The 21527-nt window shown below is 41.4% G+C and overlaps 1 protein-coding gene across 7 annotated transcripts in view; it reads right to left on the bottom strand.

Annotated features, from left to right (window-relative positions):
• pcbp3 (poly(rC) binding protein 3) overlaps nucleotides 1-21527 on the bottom strand; it is a 107040-nt gene that overhangs the window by 12242 nt on the left and 73271 nt on the right. For all 7 annotated transcript variants that reach the window (XM_085764508.1, XM_085764512.1, XM_085764505.1 and 4 more), the window contains exons 7-12: nucleotides 14858-15025; nucleotides 6639-6662; nucleotides 6517-6549; nucleotides 6155-6271; nucleotides 4195-4326; nucleotides 1558-1686 (exon numbers count right to left, since the gene is read on the bottom strand). In XM_085764508.1, coding sequence (XP_085620634.1) covers nucleotides 1558-1686; nucleotides 4195-4326; nucleotides 6155-6271; nucleotides 6517-6549; nucleotides 6639-6662; nucleotides 14858-14932 — 510 coding nt within the window. In that variant the 5' untranslated portion in view covers nucleotides 14933-15025. The remainder of the gene's footprint in view (nucleotides 1-1557; nucleotides 1687-4194; nucleotides 4327-6154; nucleotides 6272-6516; nucleotides 6550-6638; nucleotides 6663-14857; nucleotides 15026-21527) is intronic.

Genomic DNA, 21527 nt, shown 5'->3' with positions numbered 1-21527 from the left:
TTATTTTTTGCTCCGGGGAAGAAGTTTGCATTGGCCTCGAGTCCAGACCCTTGTGTGAAGCTGAGCGTAGCGCCTCTGGTGGAGCTTTGCGGAACTACAAGGGTCTGGCGAGAGCCAGGCTACGTTATCTTAGCTTAGCTTAGCATAATGACAAAAAAAAAAAAGGAGGCAGCAGCAACCCTGTCTCTGACCTTTGGTAAATGAGAAAAAAAAAAATCAATGTTACTCTTATATGTCATGAAATACAAAGCTACAGTCAGCAGCCAATTTGTTTAGCTTTGAAATACAGGATAAACGGAGGCTATCAGCTATCAGCTAGCCTGGCTCTGATTGATCCTCAATCCATTTCCATTTCTCAAGCTGCTTTTGCTGCTTAACGTCCAGTATCTGTGCTGATGGTTGATTGTGTAACTGTTGACATGAGAGAGCCATGATGGCTCTGTTTCCAGTGCTAATGCTAAGCTAAGCTATCTGTAGTGTGGCTGTAGCATGATATATGGGGATTAGCAGTCTCAGAGTGTCACCCTCTCATCTCTAAATTCTTCCAAAACGTTTGTCTTTAGTTATTTATATAAAAAAAGTATAGCTACAATGATTTTAAATGATAAAATATGAATGAATAGAAAAAGTAATACCTAGAACGAGTGAAGCATGATAATCACGGATTAAATGCGCTGCCACGTCTGTATTTCTTTTGCAAATGTATGAGCTTTTCTCTCTGAGGCAGCAGGCAGGTGGTTTCAGCGAGGAAGCTGAGGAGTTCCAGTTTGCTAGCAGACCGTAATGACACAGAGTTATTGATTCATGCTGTGCTGCAGAAACAAGGCTGTTCAAGACAGTGGAGAGCTTAATCAGATTTCCTCTGTAGCTGCTGTGCTGTAGTGGGAGGAGTATCCATTTATGTGTGGTACGTGTATGTGCTTCAAATACAATATGAAGACACAGCAATGGTGTTCAAACAGGCCCAGGCTTCTCCTTAGAGAAAACTGAAGGAGGCTCTCAGATGAGAGGTGAAACACCCTCAAGTACAATCAATACCTCTTGCCCTCGATTCAACTTTTGTCGGAATGAGGATTTCGACAGACACTTTCCCGACAGTTTGGTCACAGAGCTTTATGCAAAAAAAAAATTGCCAAAATGGTTATTACAACTATGTCCTCTAAACTGGAAAAGTGATCATTTTAGCCATCAGCAGCAAAATGGAGAGTCAACAGCAGGACACAAATTTCCCTTTTAAGGCTTATGGTGAACAGGCAGACTGCATGTCAAGTTGACATTAATGGACATCAACTGCCAGGTCCCTTCTGACCCTAGGTACAGCCTAACTTGTACTTTTATTTTCTTTTGGTGAAGCAAATATTTCACATTTGGTTCCTGGGGAATAAAAAGTGTTTTACTGACACTGCAGTGAATATTACTAAAGGTGCATGGGTTCACAAGTTTCTAGCCAGAAATACAGAGCAGCCCTGACAACCTCTAACTGTTCACTGCTGGTTTTCTTAGTCTCATTATCACTAAAAAAATCAAACAGCTTTAATGAGTCTTGTCATACTCCACCTCCAGCATAACCACACAGATCTGTTTGACACACTGGATGATGGCTTCTGGGGTCCCGGAGATTGTCACTGCACGTTCTGTGGAGTTGGGCAGCATGTCCCCCGCCACCTGAACCTGGGCCCCTGTGGACTAGAATAGAGTGAGGGACTTTTAAAAGACTTGACAATGTTGACAGGATTCAATTTGAACTCATGCATGGCTACACAGCGGTCTGAAATGGACATTGAAACAAGAAAGTACTCCTCGATCAACCAGTTCTCTCTTTTTTCAGGCTCTCTACCCCCCATCCGAGAGAACACCACCATTGATAAGCTGCTTGTGATGGCCCATCTAAGAGCACAACATTGTGCTGACCCCGAGGACCAGTAACAGGCCTCTGCTTTCAACGCCAAATATTCCCCTTTTTTTTTCCAGGCTTCATCTGCTGACATGAACCTGAGGGGAGGGAATGACGCACTCTCCTCTTTTAGCAGTGCAGCTTTTCAACAGATTCAATGTCAGTTGGTCGGTCCAACGCTTTGGCGCGCCAATATCCCAACAATTGTTTGATTGCTGTCCATGAACTTTTGTACAGACGTTCCAGACTCCCAGATGAATCATTACAGATTTTTGGTGAGGCCTTTTGACAGTTTTGTTTTTTCGTGAAATGTCAACAACTATTGGACGGATTACCATAAGAATCTGGTATCCGTGGACATCCATTGGCGCCCAGAGGAGCCTCATCGAATATCGCCATTGTACTTGTGACCACACCTAACTGTGGTGTAGCTTTCGTGCGACCCCTGCATCGCTGCAGCACAGAGTGTGGAAGAAGCATGTTGTCAGCACTTGTTGGCGGAACAAATAGGATTATTAGACTGAGTGCAGTTCCTTTTTTAAATTGGCCATCAGACTATGTTAGCATGCTGACGGTGGAAGTTAAAAAGTAAAGCACAAATCACATCTGTGCTTAACTACGGCGTCACAGAGCCACTAGCATGGCTCTAGACTCTTAAGCCCCATTTGGACGGGATTAAAAGCGCAGGGGGGGAGGTGGGGAATGAAAAATTCAGTGGGCTCCTTAGTAATTTAACAAATTGTTTATGACTGCGTTTTTGCCCATTGGTGAATTACTGGATGCGGGTGTGTAACAGGCATGGGACAAAGACGATAAAGGCATGGGGGGCAACCATTTCTATCGTATTTCAAGGATGAACTCCCTTCCTTCAATATAGTGTAGCCTAAGTTACCCCCCTTGTGTTCACAGTATATATGCAGTTATGTGTGTATGTGTCTATAGCTTCTTTGTGTTTACTTAGGAATTTCTCTGTATTATTCTCCTGATTTTTTTATTCATTTAGTTTTTATTATTAACATTATTATTATTTTCTTTTCCCTTGTCTGGGGTATTGAGTATAACTGTGAGTGTATAATGTGAAAATCAATAAAGATAATTTGAATAATAATAATAAAGGCATGGGAGGCACAGAGGGAGGCACAGAGGGAGACATGAGGCGACGATGATGTGAGAGGTAAATTTGAGTCAAATATCTTATTCCCCCTGAGGTCTTCACTCTGTCAAATTTTTACACAGACAATAAACAGCGTTAGTAATATATCATTCATTGTGATTTACACTTCCTGAGGATACCATTATCTCTGATGTAAACTTATATAAATGTGCTTAGAAATCATAGGAAAAAGCTGCATGTGAGCTCTGAATTGTCAGGTTTTATGTTTTCTTCTCTGTGAGAGTAATTCAGAGATTGTTGTTTGTACATCTATGGACAGATTGCAAACAAGAACTGCCTATACTTAATCTGACACATCTAAAAGATGTGACACTGTGCAAATACAGGGTAAGGAAATAAATAAACTTGTTTCCTGTAGCCGACAAACAGCACATTTATGGGGTCTTGCTCTGCTGATACTGTAGCTTTAATATACTCTCATCATGGTGGCTCCAAAATAGCAGCAGCAGTCACAGCATCACTTTCACCCCAAAAAATGAAAGTTAACACCAAACTAACAAAAGCAGAACACCTCAGATATCCAGTTCAAAATCAAGAACATAGCTTCAGGCTGGGTTTAAGTTACTAGAACATCAGTGACTGTGGCTGTACAGTAATATATGCTCTTCATGGGATCAAAGTCATTGAATCACCCCACCTCCCCTGGAGAAATAAACGTAGTCTGACTGGGGCTGTGTTTAGACTGTAGATCTATGTAGCCTATTGATCCCCATGTGTGTTTTGTGCCCTACACCTTTCATAACTTGGGGCAAGAACCCGACTCTGCACCTTTCAGCTGGTGACACACACAAAGGCTAGGTCACACTCTGTAGTTGCACCCCTACTGGAGGCCTCCAAACATGTCACCCTGCCATCCCCCCCAGTTCACATAATTTAGGACCCACATATAAATATCCTTTAGTGAGAAGAGCCTGTTAGTCCGCCCTGATTGGCTGAACCAGCAAAAGAAAAAGGTCAAAGTGTCGTCACCCGGAGCAGAATGGGAAAACAGAACACGTTGTGCAGACAAAAACCTTTTGGGCTACACATCGTGTTCTGTTTGCCTTGCATAAAAGAAGCAAGGTGGAAATGGAAACGAGCCAGAGACTCACACCTGCACAGTGATAAATAAATATCCATATCATACCTCTCTCATTTCTTTTATTTTGGAGCCTCCTTTTCCTATGAGGGAGCCACACTGGCTGGCTGGCACTACGAGCCTTAAGGTGACGGGGGGCTTGCTGGTTGCTGGGCTGTTGCTCATGGAATTTATTATGTCCTGAGAAAATGAAAACATGTTATGTTTATTTTGCAAGGGTAATATTTTTCTCAATGTGACTGTGGAGAGCAGCGTGGTTTGGCTGTAAATAACGAGCTCCGTGGTCAAGCTGAGCACATTTTACACCGGTCACAGAGGACACAGCGGTGAGTCTCCGCTTACAAGTCCACAGTGGATGAGTGTGTTAATTAGACCAACTACACAGCTCCGTTACCAGAGTTAAAGTATAGGTCGAAGTGAAAGTTGTTAAATATTTATTTATATAAGTACCACCACATCATTGTTCTATTTAAGAGTGTGTTTAAAGGGACATTGTTTAACTTCTCCTGTTATCTAATCACGAAAATCGATTATGTCATTCAAAAGTATGTTTTTCTTTAATCAGTAATCCCCCCCATCAACAACCTGAAGTGTTCCTTTCAGCTCTGAATTAGCCGTTCATATCATTCATATCTACATGGAGCGGGTAAGCTCGGTGCTGGCTGCCATGTGGTGTCGCCATGTTTTTACGTTCAGTGGCAGCGTGACGGTAGGAAACCACGGAAACTCAGCAGAGACACCGGAGCTGTCGGTTCAGGTCGAGGTGGCGTCTGTGAAAAGTAGGGCTGACCCAAAAAATTTGAAGCTTCGAAGCTTCGTTCGTTGCCATGGTAATTGATCATGAAAGTCCGTGATCGATTTTTTTCCCTTTTTGACACCGTAGGCTACTTGGCATCCTGGAAACCTGCCTGATTTTGGAGATATGCAGTGTTTGTTTGCCATGACTTTCATTATTTCCGCTTGCGCACCCCCGCCCACGGTCGCCGCCAAAGCCCCCCGCCAGATGTTACGCTCGCGCACCCCGCCGGCCGCCGAAGCTTCGATTATCAAAATATGATAATCGGGTCAGCCCTAGTGAAAAGTCACCGCGGTAACGCAGTGAGGAGGAATGGAGCGTTACACTGATGCTGCATTCACGTGCAGTCGGGCAGACGGCCATCGGTAACAATCTAGATGTCATTTTAGTCACAGAGGTCGAGAGAAAGCAGGTAAACAATACCACATCGCTGTGACAACATATTGTCACATGTATTGTTTTGCCTCATGCTGACGGACCACTTGTTTACATAGAGGCTTGTTTATGCTGTTACGTGCAGTGGCTGTCATCCATCTGCCCAATTTCACGTGAATGCAGCATGAAAAATACGATTGAGTTGCTTGCGACTTACAACCGCAACGCTAGATGGGAGTAATTCCTACACAATGCACCTTTAAAGCAGCTAATGACCTAATGAGAACTGATTGGCTTTGTAGAACCTGTAGAATACAGAGCTATAGAAATAGTCAGTTAATAGATTGCTGTTGTCATGTTGCCTTTTGAAGTTTGGTCGTGGTAAGAGAGTTGATTGTGATTGTCATGAACAATGACTAGAGATAGTCGAGAAATATGACAGTATGATGATTTATATCTGTCACTATGAATGACAGACTGTTCTAATGCATATCTCTGCTTTACGAGAATAATCTGCTGCAATGTTTATCACAACTGAAAATACTATACAAACTAAGTTGGGGTTTGTTAATGCACGCAGGTCTTGGTGTCAGCTATTTTGCGCACTGGGATGGCAGTGCTTGCAGAATAACTGCTGGAAATGACAGTTAACACTAATCTAAAATGACAGAAATAAACCCCTGGCAGTCTGGAGCCTTTGCGAGGAGAAGAAGAGGGCAAAATCCTACCGGACTACGTCAGTGCATGTGTCTCATGAGCTATAGTTTGTTAAAGTTAGACTGTACCATGCATAATTTTACATGGTACAGGGAAAAAAAAGGCTGCTGCTAATCATACCTCCTCAAATTTGTAGGCAATCATGGCAAAAGCCTTGAAGATGGTGTCTGTTGGTCCGGTGATGGTGACGATCCTCTCTGGACAGTTGCCTTCGGAAATATTGATCCGTGCTCCACTCTGAAGAAAAGAAAAAAAGACACACGCATCGTTGGTGGTGTCAATAATGGTGGTGTGAGATCTTAATCCTGGAATACCAGGAACACATTTGAATAATCTATTCAGTCATGAACCGAAAGCAACATTAATTATAAAGTGTCACAAATTTGATGTTTATTTCATTTCCTAGATTATATATACTGTATATATACACAGTATATACAAGAAAAAAAAAACTCATTAATCAACTCATAACTGAAACTCACCTCTTCTCGCATCTTTTTTACTGTTTCTCCTTTCTGGAAAAAAGAAATGATCAGTGATCAAAAAACAGAGTATCAGTATCAAAATGGACAAAACCATGTGGGAGCTAAGAAAATATACATACCTTTCCAATTATACTTCCAACCTCCTGCAATAGAAAATGAAAAAGACAAAACAATCACCTTAAAGCCCCAGTGTGTAACTTATTTGGCTTTTTATTAGCAAAAATCAAATATTGCTTTCATAAATACGTATTTCACCGAAGTCGAATCACACCCGCATACAAATGAAAGCTTTCTCGTACCTTACACAAATACATAAGTGGGCGATGCACCGAACCGGGGCTGCCATGTTGCATCGCCATTTTTTACGTTGAGTGGCAGCGTGACCGTAGGTAACCACGGAAACTCACCGGAGCTGTCGGCTCGGGGAGAAAGTTTTCCAGGTAGCGCCTGTTAAAACTGTCACCACTGTGTAGTGTGAGGAAGGACGGAGGCACTGATGTTGCATTCAGGTGCAGTCAGGCAGACGGCCGTTGGCAAACCAACTGGATGTAATTTTACTCAACGAGAAAAAGACGGTAAAACGTGGGTCAGGTAAACAATACAACATCACCATGACAACATGGCACGTGCTGGCAGACCACTTGTTTACATAGACGCTTGTTTATCCTGTTACATGCAGCATCTGTTGTCTGTCTGACGTCCGCCCGATTTCACGTGAATGCAACATCAAGAATACGTTCTGATATGCAACCGCACCGCTAGATAGACAAATAACCAAGTCCAGTTGCTTTTGATTTAAATTTCTTTGGGGATATACAGTAGATTACATTATACCTGTAAAGAGGCTCCTGGATAAATGTACAGCATGTTATTTTTTTCCAGGACAAGGTGTAAAACAGTTACAGGGGCAGCAGAGGACACACAGCTACATGGTGCTGTCGAGGGCCACGCTTTTCATATGCATGTAATCACTCTTCATGAGTTTGGTGTGGCACAGTGGGGGAGAGGGGCAGAGAGGGGCAGAGCTGGCTGCCAGCGTCAACACTCCCTGACGGCTCTTGGGTGACTGTGAGGGGTTGAGCTGCAGGCCAGTTGTTGTTCAGAGGCAGGTTTCTCCCTTAAACACCAGCGTATATCTATCAGTCACACAGCAGAAGTACGTTGTTGTTCTGAGCAGCTCTTGAATCCTTCGGTTACATCTGACAGACTGAGACTTAACTTTAGTAAATCCAATCAGATGTACAGTTCACAGCTGTAGCTACGCTCACAAGATAACCATGAAACTTAAAGACAATTCCTATACAAACAGCTACAACAAAACTAATGTTTAACATGTGTTATCATCTGCAGAAGCCAAACTCTCTGTGAGAGCATTGTACTTTAAAGGGATAGTTCAACATTTTGGCAAATCTGCCTATTGTCATAATCCCTATAGTCATAGGAGTAGGTTAATTGCCTTTGATTATCGGTGCATGTTGTTTTGAGATCCACGGGTCAGAGACGCAAGCGGCTCAGCGAACACAATGGAGGTGAATGGTACAGGTCCACTTTCACGCACCAAACTCATCAAATACACAATCCAACAACGCCAAAATGCTCTTGTGGAGAAGTTGTGATCTGCACATTCACCACACTATGAAATAATTATGTAACATTACGACACATGAAGCAAATACTCGGAACTACTTTCTTGAGTAAATGGGAGTGGCTGCACTAAATGTGCGCTTTTGGAATCACTCCGCCAGCTATGCATTTGCCTTGAAAACAACTTGGTCTCGTTATGTTACATGATTATTTCATAGCGTGGTGAATGTGCAGATCACAACCTCTCCACGAGAGAGGAGTTGTTGAATTTGATGAGGTTTGATGAGGGACAGGGGACCTGTACCATTCACCTCCACTGTATTCACTGAGCAGCTTGTGTCTCTGCCCCGCTGATCTCAAAACAACATGCACTGATGATTAAAGGTGGTGAATCTACACCTATGACTATAGGGATTATGTCAATAGAGGAATTTGCCAAAATGTTGAACTATCCTTTTAAAATGTGTATGTCTGCCTTTATGTTTGATGTTCAAGCCTCCTGAAGACACAAATCAGTGCAAAGATCTTGTACCGTTTTTCACTGGAGATTTTCTTCAGATACTTTGTTTCTTTGCCTTCTCTTTTAAAACACTCCCAAATACTACCATCACTTCTTTCTGTATATAAAAAAAAAAACAATTATTGCGTCTTGTCACCGTCATGTTGGAGCGTCCTCTCATGCGTCATGAGGCAGGGAGTCATCCTTTCATTCAGTGTTTGTGGACCATCTATAAATATCATCTCTCCTGCACCTTTTGCACTCCTGCAGCCACTTATCAGCTCACTCCCACCTCCATGTGTCACCGCTGCCGCTCTGCAGTCGCTGTGGTGATGTCGGCCCGGTCCACGCCAAACATGCTGGACCATCTGATCTGTATTTGGCTTCTTCTGGCCACTGACTGTGCTGCCAACATTCGCCAGGCTTCTTTTCAAACATGAAAAAAGTTTAATCTTGCAGCGCTGAGCCGTTTTGTGAGCAAGGGTTTTCTTCTTGGATGTCGTCCCCTCGGAGGTTGACGTCACACAGCGTCCTTCACGCCGTCTGATCTACGACTCAAACACCAGTTGCCACAGATAATCCTCGGGCTAAATGAGAAGCGGTTGTGTGTCTGCTTTTCAATAAGGGTTGAGTAAATGGTGAACTGTGTGTGACATCAATTTTTGAGGACGGTCACTGTGCCTTTTGTTTTTTCGTTGTATGGTTCTTCCTGTTCTCCTTTCCAGAGCAACTTGGTATCAGCTCATGTTCAGTATAGCTCCCTGATGCTCGTGTAACTTCTCTCACTTTTCTATCTCTAAAGTCTCACAGTCAGGTTTCTCTCTTGCTCAGACAGGTCACCTCACCATGTGGAGCAAATGTATGCTGAATCACAGGTGCAACCCACTGGTGTTGCATTCAGGTTTCACTTTGGAGCCCATATGCTCAATTTGTCAATCTAACCTGTTTTTAACTATTCATCGGATCAAATAACTACATTTAGATTCAAAGGGATAGTTTTGTCAAATTCTCCTATTGCCATAATCCCTATAGTCATAGGAGTAGGTTCATTAGCTTTAATTATCAGTGCAAGCTGCCCAGTGAACATAATGGAGGTGAACAGTACAGGTCCCCTGTCCCTCATCAAACTCATGAAATACACAATCCAACAACTCCAAAACGCTCTCATGGACACATTCACCATGCTATGAAATAATCATGTATAATTATGTAACATTACCACACATGAAGCAAATACCTGTGCTTTTGAAATCACTCCGTCTGGAATGTAGTTCCGGCTACGCATTTACCGCAAAAACAACTCCATCTCATAATGTTACATTATTATCTCATAGCGTGGTGAATGTGCAGGTCACAACTTGTCCATGAGAGCGTTTTGGAGTTGTTGGATTGTGTATTTGATGAGTTTGATGAGGGACAGGGGACCTGTACCGTTCACCTCCATTGTGTTCACTGAGCAGCTCACGTCTCTGCCCCGCTGATCTCAAAACAACATGCACCAATAATTAAGGGTAATGTACCTACTGCTATGACTATACGGACAATGGCGATAGGTGAATTTGCCCAAATGTTGAACTATCCCTTTAAAAAGAAAGCTATTATTTAGGGATGCACCGATGCATCGGCTGAACATCGACATCGGCCGATGTTCGGCTAGTTAACTGCCATCGGCCATCGGCAAAAAAAGATGACATTCACCGATGGCAGTGACCGATGTTTATGTTTCTTTAAATGCCGCATGAACGCTGAGCTCGGGAGGAACCTTTCTTTTTTCCTTTTTTTTTGGGGGGGGGGGGGATATTAGTGGTGCAACGGATCATCACTGATCCATGATCTGTTCGGATCAATATCTTCGTGTGAACCGCGGATTGATTTTTGAAAAAAAAAGTTGCGCGCATGTTTAATAAACACACTTGTTAAGTGCAGCGCGGTCATGGCGAGCGGAGGAACGGAGGAGCCTGAACGCCCCTCGTCATTTAAATCCCCTGTATGGGCTTAATACACCGTTAGAGAGGAACTCGTCTGGTCGCTTTATTTTCTAACCTCCGCCTGGCCACGTGTTTGTTGTTTACAACGAAGCCAGCGAGAAATCAATAAATGGAGCGGTGGATTACGTAACTGTTATAAACATTACGCAGCGCGTCTGTGTCGCGGTGCCACAGAGACAAGAGCTGGGATATGGACACAGGGGGAGACGCCAGCAGTGTTGCCAACTCCTCAGTAAGCAAAGTCGCTATTGGCTGTCGTAAAAGTCGCTAAAAGTCGCTAAATGACGTCATTATCTCAGCGCGGGGGGGGGGGTTGGGGGGGGGGCAGCGGCGCTCTTTATGTCTGTGGTGTGGAGCAGTGCGTCTCTGAATGCAGCGGAGGCAGCTCCGTGACACTACTGTGTGTAGGCTGAATACCTGTGAGTGCCCGCGGCAGCGCCGCTGCTCGTTGAAAACAGCTGTGATAACGTGATTTCAGGTCCAGAAACGTTTGTAATATCACGGGGAAAAGTCGCTAGATTTGTCGCTAGTCGCTTTTGACAAAAAAAGTCACCAAGAGGGGTTGGAAAGTCGCCAGATTTAGCGACAAAGTCGCCAAGTTGGCAACACTGGACGCCAGGTGGAAGGCAAAGAGCCTCCGTTCTCACTCGTTACCAGTCACAAGTCATGTAGTTAACTATCACTATTATTCTGGGGCTTTTTAATTGAGGTAAAAATGTAGCATAGCCACGGGAGAAATCATACTTAGTTCCTCTTTCAGTGTACATTATACAGATTATTTTTAGTTCATCAACCGTTTGGAAAAAAACCTTTCATCATTCTGTCTCTGTGTTACTACAGATAAAGGGGATTAGGGAGAGAAGTCTAAGTAATTTGACATATTTGAGCATTTTATTTAAAAAAAAGTTACTTTTCCTGGTAACTATACTCTTACCATGTAGCAACTCTAATACTAACTCTAGGCCACTGTAAGTGTTTTTAAGGTTATGTCAACTAAAAATTGACATTAAAGGTTGTTTTTGTTTCATAAATTTGTCTAACTGAATTTGTGCTCATTAAATAATAATATGATGAAGAGCTGAAAGACTTTTAAAATAGTTCAGTAATGTTTCTGTGGCACCAAAGACGGAATAAATAACAAAAAGAACAAACATCGGCATCGGCATCGGCCATCGGCCAAGTTGTTATTTTAAACATCGGTATTGGCATCGGCCCAGAATTTCACAATCGGTGCATCCCTACTATTATTTAGATGGTACAGTTTACAGTAAAGCATATTTTTGTAATAGAGTATAGTGGGTGAGGTTGTATACTTTACATCAGTGTTAATTATCTCTGCTAATATAAATCCAGGGGAGAGGAGAAACACTAATAATATTACATAAACCTCTTCAGAGAGGCATGTCTGAGTCTACCACAAAGTCTTCAGGCGAGTGTGGTAAGCACATGACTGGGGAGCTGCAGTCTAAACCCCACTTGAAACACTGAGGTGAAGGACAAAGGGTTGGTGCTGGCACCCACACCGCGCTCACCCAATATTTGCCGAGCTTCTGCTCTAAAAGACAGATGTGGGTCATGCTGCCAAAGCACCTCCCCCCATGGTAGTCGCACGCCATCTTCTGGCAGGCCGTGAGCTCTGTCTGGCCCCCGTCTGGCTGCAGGGTTATTCAGGCTATCTCCTGGTCAACAGAGTCTGGGGCTCCTGCATGAGCAGCCATGCAGCGGGTGAATTCTTGAGCTGCCGACTGCTTGGCAAACAAAACAAAGGCAAGATTGTTGGCTCCGACCTTCATGGCGCACGCACAACCCCACCAATATGGCCAGTGATGTGCGGGGGGGGGCTGGTTCTTCCAACTGTCCGGCCGCCAGGACACCTCCCCAAAGACCACAGCATTGAAACTGATCTACTGTTACATAACCTTTTGGTGTGTTTCACGCATACTTTGCCCTTTCATCAAACTCTACAGACTTTAGCGAAACCAGATGTTTGCAAGGGCTGCTGTAGGTTACCGAACAATTTGTGGGATCACAGCTTATAAGCATCGTACTGCAAGACGGACGAGAAAGCAAAAGCCACATGAACCATGCATGAATGACCTCCCTTATACAAGTAGGCCAACCACGCACACCCTCTGAAGGAATAGGGGGTTGAGATGAGGGAGAGAAAACTACACATAAGTGCCTAGAAAAAAAAAAACATGAACAAGATGTAGGTGGCCACTTAAAGGTTACAGATAACACCATGGGAAATGTGAACAAAACACTGAGGTCCAAGTGGAACGCACAGAGTAGCTACAGTCCAAAACATAAATTGCGTGGCAGACCTCCGTCCCTCCTCAGGTCCGGAGGTGGAGTTTTTAGGTCTAAAGGCTCCGTGTAACCTTTCCCTTAAGTGAAGGACTTCACTGAGGGGACATAGGAAAGCTAAACACATGGACTGCCACTTTATAAGTCATTGTAAGTAGAGTAGAAAGCTTCCTCTGAAAATTTGCAATCATAGAGTCTAAGCCAGTGGTTTCCAACCTCTGAGCCAACAATGCAGACTAACATTTTGTAGTATTAAGCGACGGTAACACTTTACTTGACACCTATCTCCATAACGCATTATAACCATACTTATAATGAGTTATAATGCAGTTATAGCACTGTAGTTATAAACACTAAATGATCATAATGCTTTATAACAATAATCATAACACACTTCAAAGCATTTTATCATGACTTATAAGGTCAGGTATTATAATACGTTATAATTGTTAATAACTTGCTGATGCCTACATCGATAATGAATTAGTTATGTGTTATAACTGGCTTATTAATGTGTCTAACTAGTGCTGTTGTACTGTATATCAGCACGGGTGTGATTCGGTCGTAGGTTAACGTATTACATTTGTTTATCTACTATGTAATATATATGTAAACACAGTTGAAGCTAAGTAGCTGAGCTACGTGGCTAACAACAGCTAACGCTAATATCAAAACACATCGCCGTCAAAACGTAGTTGCCCCGCTGCGATTTTTTTCCAGACGGGTTTAGTAGAGATTTATCGCCAATTAGACGGACCAGGTCAGGTCCGGGTTTTAATGTTCATGTCCGTTTATAACTGTAGTAGCAGCTGGGGCAGCTCCTGTATGGGGAGCGTGGCTCTGACTTAGCTCCTGTCCAGCTGAACAGCGGAGTGATAATGCCTGTAAAAAGTCGCAGTGCTGTTATACTGTATACCAGCACTCATGGAACGTCTCTTGTCCAATCAAATTGCTCGGTTGGGACCGGTCGGAACTAACTGTTATAAACACTCATAAATTATCATAATTCATTATATCATATTCATCATGAATCTATGATATGTTATGCTTATTGTTATAAAGCCTTATGATAATTTATGAGTGTTTATAATGATAGTTATACATATATATATATATATATTAATAAGCCAATTATAACACATTATAACTATATTTATAATGCATTATCGATGTGGACATTGTCAGTGAGTTACTAACAATTATAACATAATATCTGACCTTATAAATCATGATAAAATGCTTTATAGTGTGTTATGATTATTGTTATAAAGCATTATGATATAGTGTTTATAACTATAGTATAACTGCATTATAACTCATTTTAAGTCTGGTTACAAAGCATTATAGAGATAGGCGTCAAGTCAAGTGTTACCTAAGTGCCACTGTGTCAGTGTGATAAACCAATAATAAACCACTTTCATGTTGTTACAGACCACATCATACTTGTTTGCAATGTCAGTGTGATTGAACAATAAGAGATTTATACCCATGGCAAACACTGGAGCATCAAAATAGATTGCTGGACAGTAACAGGAAGCCTAAATAAGGAAAGAGAGTTAGGAGACAGATGGTGAAATGGCTAGGGATTTGCCATCCCACTAAAAAGAAAATTAACCTGCCCCGGCTTTTACTTCAATCATTATCATTAAAAGTTCTCTGAGAACGTGCTATTAACCTCTGTTTTGTTACGTGGTATTACACCAACCATGTTGGGTGGTTGTTAAGTTGACCAGAGAATGGGAAAGATTGGAAAAGACACCACTGATCAAAGCATTTAAGAAGCTAAAAACTCTGCTGGAGGCAACAGAGCCAGCGTCCTCATCCTAAACACCAGAGGTGCCATGTTTCATTAGCAAGACCAATAGGTTGTTTGGGAAATCTTTAACAACTTAAAGAAGTAGTCCCCATTTGTATTTTTCACTCATCCCCACAGCCAGTATACTGTAAGACTCCTGCTTACTTTTCCATGCATGAGGAGGCGGATGGTGAGGGTGACATTGAGGCCACCCTCTGACTGGACTTTGGTAGGTTCCATGCTGGAGGAGGGGGGAGGGGGGTAAGACCGGTCCTGGAATGGGATGCCCTCAGTAGGAGAAGGATTAAGGTGGTATTCCAGCCAGCCAGTCACCTGCCAAAACAAAGCATCCCATTAAAACACATACTTACACTTACATATTTATTTATTTATTTACATATTTAAACAGGCAGAACATCCTGGATGATGCAAACTTCAGTACTTTTGCATTCAGGTTTCAATTTCCAGTGCAGGTTGCCTCATCCATATTCAAGCTGTGAGAATCACGAAATGGTTAGTTTCTAATTTTACCATGTGTTACTTTAACGCCACATGAGGCTTTCAGGGGTTTCAAACGGTGGCTCTTTAATGAATGCATACTGTGACTGATCATTAGCCTGTGACAGCATGTATTTACCATGTCTTTATACATGTAATAAAATGAAAGCTGCTCTAAGTGCTTCTATTAATTAGAAAGAAAAAAAGTGGTCACTTGTACTTTAGGAGCTCTAATACTGTAGGTCATAACACATTACATCTCCTATCATCATCCTACTGCTGATAAGTCAGTCTAAAGGTTAGGCCAATAATAAAACACTACAGTGTCTGCAAAGTTGATGCACCGAGGTCCCAAAACAAACCTGCCCATTATGAGAAGTGTAATTACATTCACTTCTCTCTGTTATTTTTTCAATTTGCGCACTCAGAATTTCAATAGTTTGGAAAAACAAAATCTAATTTTTCATTTGACAACGCATCACAACAAAAACACCAATTAGAGACATTTCAAGTGAACATTCTGACCACCAAAACAGCATTTTGTCAGAGTGAAAGTACCACAGATTAGACTGAACGTTAGTGAATGTATGGGCCAATCTTCTGAACATGAATTTCTCCTTGCAATAATTCACATTAAGGTGAAGTGTAGGAGACTTGCAGAACACTTAGTAGCAAAGTCTTCACTGGTAAAAGGCTCTTTTCTATGAGTCAAGCTCTAAAATCTTCCTGCAGCACCGTCATTACAGTCACTCAAATTACAGTCACTCACTTTGCCTACTTTTTGCCTTTTCTACCACAGCAAAGGAAAACAGGACAGGCAGTCTGGCTGTGTCAAAGGAAGTAGCTTTTTTTTTTTTTTCCTTTTCCAGGATCAGAATCAGGTTTAGTCTGGGTAAAGTGAGGACTCTGCATAGGTTCATAACATGAACATACTGTATACAATTACAACATTTAACAAATAAACATTTATAAAAAAAACAAACATAATATTGAAAATATAAATATGTATAATGTGCACATCACTTTGTATATTTGTTGCATTGGGGTCTGTGGCCTTACTGATGAGGAAAACCACCAACAGCAGTCAGGTTGTGTTCACTGGAGTGATTGGATCTTGGATAGCCTACACCAGGGGTCTTCAGTGTTTTTCAGGCCAAGGACCCAAAACTGATCAGACGGATAGATGAAGCAGGGACCTCCTACTATTGAATAAAATTAAGTTTTATATAAAACTGGGCCAAGTGCTGTTTATAAATGCACCTTTTTATTGTGCATTCAGTGCTATGCTATTCAAGTAATACAAAGGTTCATATATTTATGTGACCAGTACAGTTACTGTGCCACTGGCACTTATAAGCAAACCTGGTAAACTGATGCCAATGCCATTACCAGCAATATCTGTCAATTGCTTGATAATTGTGCATACAAAGGACTACGAGAAGTTTCGGAAAGCGAAGTGTTTTCACATTACATTTCCCATGAGCCTCTGCGCGCACGGTGAAATTCTTGGCGGACGAAAGCAAAAGCATTTGCCAAGAATGTTTTCATTAATCAAGAATGAAAGTCGAAGGTTCAAAGACGATCAGATACCGTTGCAGTTCCGACCATTAACGATGCCAACTAACGATCCGGCAGCGTTATTCCCATGACCCGTCGCGCAGCGTCCAGGAAACTGGAACTAGGAAATGCTGGGTGAGTCGACCACTAAATAATAATATCAAAAGAACTATAAAGACAAACGATATACTGTAAGTAATGTAGATTCATCCACATTAATATGAGACTCTTTTATAACCAAAAGCAAACTTCTCTGGGTCTCTTTAAACTCTAAATGTGGAAACAAAAATATAAAAAAATTGCCTAATCAACATAATATTTTGCGACCCCCTGTTGAAGGCAGGCCTGCACTACACTATGTACAGCATCACCTGAGACTGTACAGAATAAAGGAGTTTTTGCGGCGTTTCTAAGGTAGGACTGATCTTTACTCACTCATCTATTATGTGCACCCTGACATATACTGTACCTCTAGAAGGTGATTTGCCCCACTGGCTCCACCTGAACTGAGCTGCCCCTCTGGTGTTGCTCACACAAACAAAAAATCCATTTCAAGTCATTGACAGATCTGCATCCCGCTGCCCTCACCCTGTTGACTCTCTGCTGTTATCATTACCTGCGCAACATTATCATTCAGTTTTCACCAAAAATGGCCTCAGGTACTCTCTCCAATCCCTTCCTCTGTAGACTATAAAGTTGGGATGTTCTGGTGGCTTGTTTGGTCTTCAAATAAATTCTAATTTTCAGTCAGAAACAACCTGAGGCTAGTGTTATTTCTTGGCCATTCAAGGAGGGAAAAAAAAATAAAACCCTCACCTATAAAATAAAAGCTACAGTCCCTGCAATCATGCTTTCAAGTCATTAGAAGTCAAAATACTATCCAATTAGAATGAAAAGTATTAGATTATTCATGTTGCTGAGACAGAGCCCACCAAACACTCCACAGATTTGAATTTTGATCAGCAACTGAACATTACATTTTGAAACTTAATCACCACTGAATTTTCAGTGTTGACCTTTAAATGCCACTGAATTTATTAGTGAAATATTTGACTTTGAAGATCAGGTTGCTGAAATCTGAATTTTACACTGTAAATTACCAATTGAGCATTTCAACTTTCTGCAATTAGAAAAACTTTATTTGCCATATTTATTTAACATTTTCAAATTCAGAAAATGAATGTGCCTGGTATTCAAAAGCTACATCCTCACTCTCATTGACCACAGTACAGATCTAACTAGAATTTGCTACTTGTAGCTCTTTGCCATCCTGATCCAGTTAAGTTCATCGACATGAGGTCATCCGATCTAATTTTCCTGACATACAGTGTAGAATAATAGCATTTCACCAAAAACATTAAAATGACATAATGAGGCTGATCTTTGGCCATTTGGATATAAAAATCTGTTACTAAAATGTATCCTTATTATATCCTCAATTGTGTCATAATTAGCACATGAATCTGTTAGCTATAGCAAAAGATGTGTTTAGTGAGATCAGAGTGACCTTGAACAGAATTCTAATTTGCATCAAATTTGAATTACCCTCCTCAAAGCATGTCAAGTTCACACCAAATAGACAAAAGGACTTAAAGGCATAGTTCAACATTTTGGCAAATTGGCCCATTGCCATAATCCCTATAGTCTTAGGAGTAGGTTTGTTACCTTTAATTGTCGGTGCAAGCTATTTTTAGAACAGCGGAGCTGCAAGCTGCTCAGAGCTACGCTACGGAGGCTCATGGGATTTTTTGGTTTCATCAAACTCATCAAATACCCAACCTGACAACTCCAAAACGCTCTGGTGGACAAGTTGTGACCTGCACATTCACCACGCTATGAGATCATAAATAACGGAACGTTACGAGACAGAGTTGTTTTCGAGGCAAATGCAGAGACTGCTTGCCGGAAAACTGCCCCCACCAGGAACGTGCATCAGCTGTTTTGCATGAATTTACCTTGAAAAGAACACGTGGTGAATGCGCAGGTCACGACTTGTCCACAAGAGCGCTTTGGAGTTGTTGGATTGTGTATTTGATGAGTTTGATGAGGGAAACCAAGAAATCCCATTAGCCTCCGTAGCGTAGCTCTGAGCAGCTCACGGCTCTGCTCCGTCGTTCTAGAAATAGCTTGCACCGACAATTAACGGTAACAAACCTACTCGTAAGATTATGGCCATGGGCCAATTTGCCAAAATGTTGAACTATCCCTTTAAAATATTACAGTTGAATCAAAAACTGAAGTACACGATAAAATCCAAGATGAAAGATTCAAACTTGAACATCCAGAATACCAAAGAGACGAAATCGAACCTGAATTGGTTCATTTTTCGAGTATTCTTCCAAACCCTGAGGTTTATGCAACTGTAATGATATGGAGGCTATACTGCCTACATGTACAGTAAGATGTGATGTGCTTCTAAGCTGTAAAATGTGTCTCCTACACACACACACACACACACACACACACGGTGGTCAGGCTGCATCTTTTTCACTGTGTGAGACTGGCGATTGTTTGCAGGCCGTGGAAACAGCTTGCTTACAGCTCCTGAAGAACGTGTAGCTCGGCTATAAAAAGTAATTAGATGATGAACGCTGCGGGCCGTTTCTGATCAGCACTGCCACAGTTGCATCTTAAAGCCACCTGCTGTCTGACATTAACACTTCCAGGTCACAGCACTGCTTTAACCATTGTTACATCATTAAAATAAGGGCTGATGGATCATTTGCTGTCTGCTTGAACCTATAGGCAACACATGATGATCAAGATAGAGGAAGCAGCTGCGATACTACTTCTTGTTTTACCAGGAAATATGTTACAGCTTCCATCGGACTCCAGTAAAGAGTGAGGGTCAGTATTCAGCTGCTCTAATGATCTCCTGCAGTGCGCCAACCGCCAAGTGACTGAGTGACTCTCTAAGCTTTTGCTTTTCTGATTCCCTATAAATGTCTATGGGAATGTCAGTTAAACATGGAGGAACTCCAGTCAGACAAAGTAACATTTGAACTTTTTGCACAACTGGTTTTAGCAGGAAGAGAAAGTTAAATATTACCAGATATAATTCAAATTTGTTTTGTTTCTGGGAGTGATATTTATGCACCAACACTTCGGTATGAATGGTTTTAGTTTTAGACCTCTTTGCACCTTTTGCTGATGTTATCTTTTCACAAACCATTAAGCAAAATCCAGAGAGCAATGGAAAAATAAACTTAATGTGGTGACTTGTAAAATTACAAAACAAAACAACAAAAATACATTTACATAAACATGTTGGACTTGCTCTGGGGTCTAATGAGTTGGCAGACATTAGAATATGTAGAAACTAAACCTTAGGCGGTAACAAGCTCATGTTTCAAATAACATACTAGTTGACTCTGTCCACCCATGGAGCTGCACTGAAAAACTGCTCAAATATTAATGTTGACTTTGCTGGGAGATCTTAATGTTGATCTTAAAGGAATAGTTCAACATTTTGGCAAATTGGCCACGGGAGCGTTTTGGAGTCGTTGGATTGTGTATTTGATGAGTTTGATGAGGGAAACCAAGAAATCCCATGAGCCTTTATAGCATATAACTCTGAGCAGCTCGCGACTCGGCATGGTCATTCTAAAAATAACTCACACCGACAAATAAAGGTAACGTACCTACCTAAACTACAGTATAGGGATTATGGCAATGGGCCAATTTGCCAAAATGTTGAACTATCCCTTTAACATGCTATGGGAGTGTTGTTTGTTGATTATCCCCCTCCTTTTTTATGGTATTTATACATTCTCAAGATTTATTCTTGGACCAACTGGTTAATATTGAAGATTATTTAAGATATATAGCTATGTGTTGCATTTGGTGCTAAAAGCAAGTGAACATGGCCATACCAAAAATCCAGAGGCTCAAACTTCATGTAACTATTTTCCTATCTGAAACCATTTCAATGCTGATAATGGTGTGAATATCACAGATTCTTCTCCCACTGGAGAAACTGACCCATGATCTCAATCATAAACTGGACAAATTCAGGACACTCTGGAAACCTTTTTATTCTCTCCTACAGAGAATCTGATTTGTTTTCTCACCCCTGGAGAGCAATGGCTGATTCTTTCATCTGTATGTGTTGTATATATATTTAAATTCTTCAGTACTGCAGCATCTGTTGATGTATGAGGTTTTGGAGTGGGGATTTCACTCTTTTGTTTGCCTTTCTTTGTTGTTTTTTATGAGTTTGTTTAGGTTGTCTCAAGTGTCTTCTGTCTTTTCATGAGATCCCACATGATTGCATAAAGTGAAGATCAGGGCTCTTTGGGGGTCAGACCATCTGTCCCATTCTGAAATGTAACATATGATATGATCAACAAGTTTATAACATACAGTATAAATGCTCATAGTAAAACTTGGCTGTGCACATATTAGGCTACATCTATGATGAATTTGAATGAGGCAGAATATGTTGCACCCATATCTTTTTTTTTTTAACAATATGCATAATATCTAATTTACATAACAGGATTCTTAACAAGATACGTGTAAACATCTGATATGCTTATGTTTGTTTTCCTTTTAATTTCTCATTCATTTTAGACATTGAACCCTAATATCTAAATATATCAACAACCTTTGCAGAATGTATCACTAAAACAAAGGCATCTAATGCATACAGTACTGGACATATCTGTACATACACATATTTGTGTGGGTAAAAAAACTATTGTGCATATCTTTATGTGTAAATTTGATTGCATTTGAATTTGGGGTTTCAAAGGGTATTTTACTTCCTGTCACTAAAGCT

This window comes from Trachurus japonicus, chromosome 21 (assembly GCF_045865225.1).
Source record: "Trachurus japonicus isolate A0001 chromosome 21, Traja_1.0".
NCBI classification, from domain to species: Eukaryota; Metazoa; Chordata; class Actinopteri; order Carangiformes; family Carangidae; genus Trachurus; species Trachurus japonicus.
This window is presented reverse-complemented; position numbering and strand designations above follow the sequence as displayed.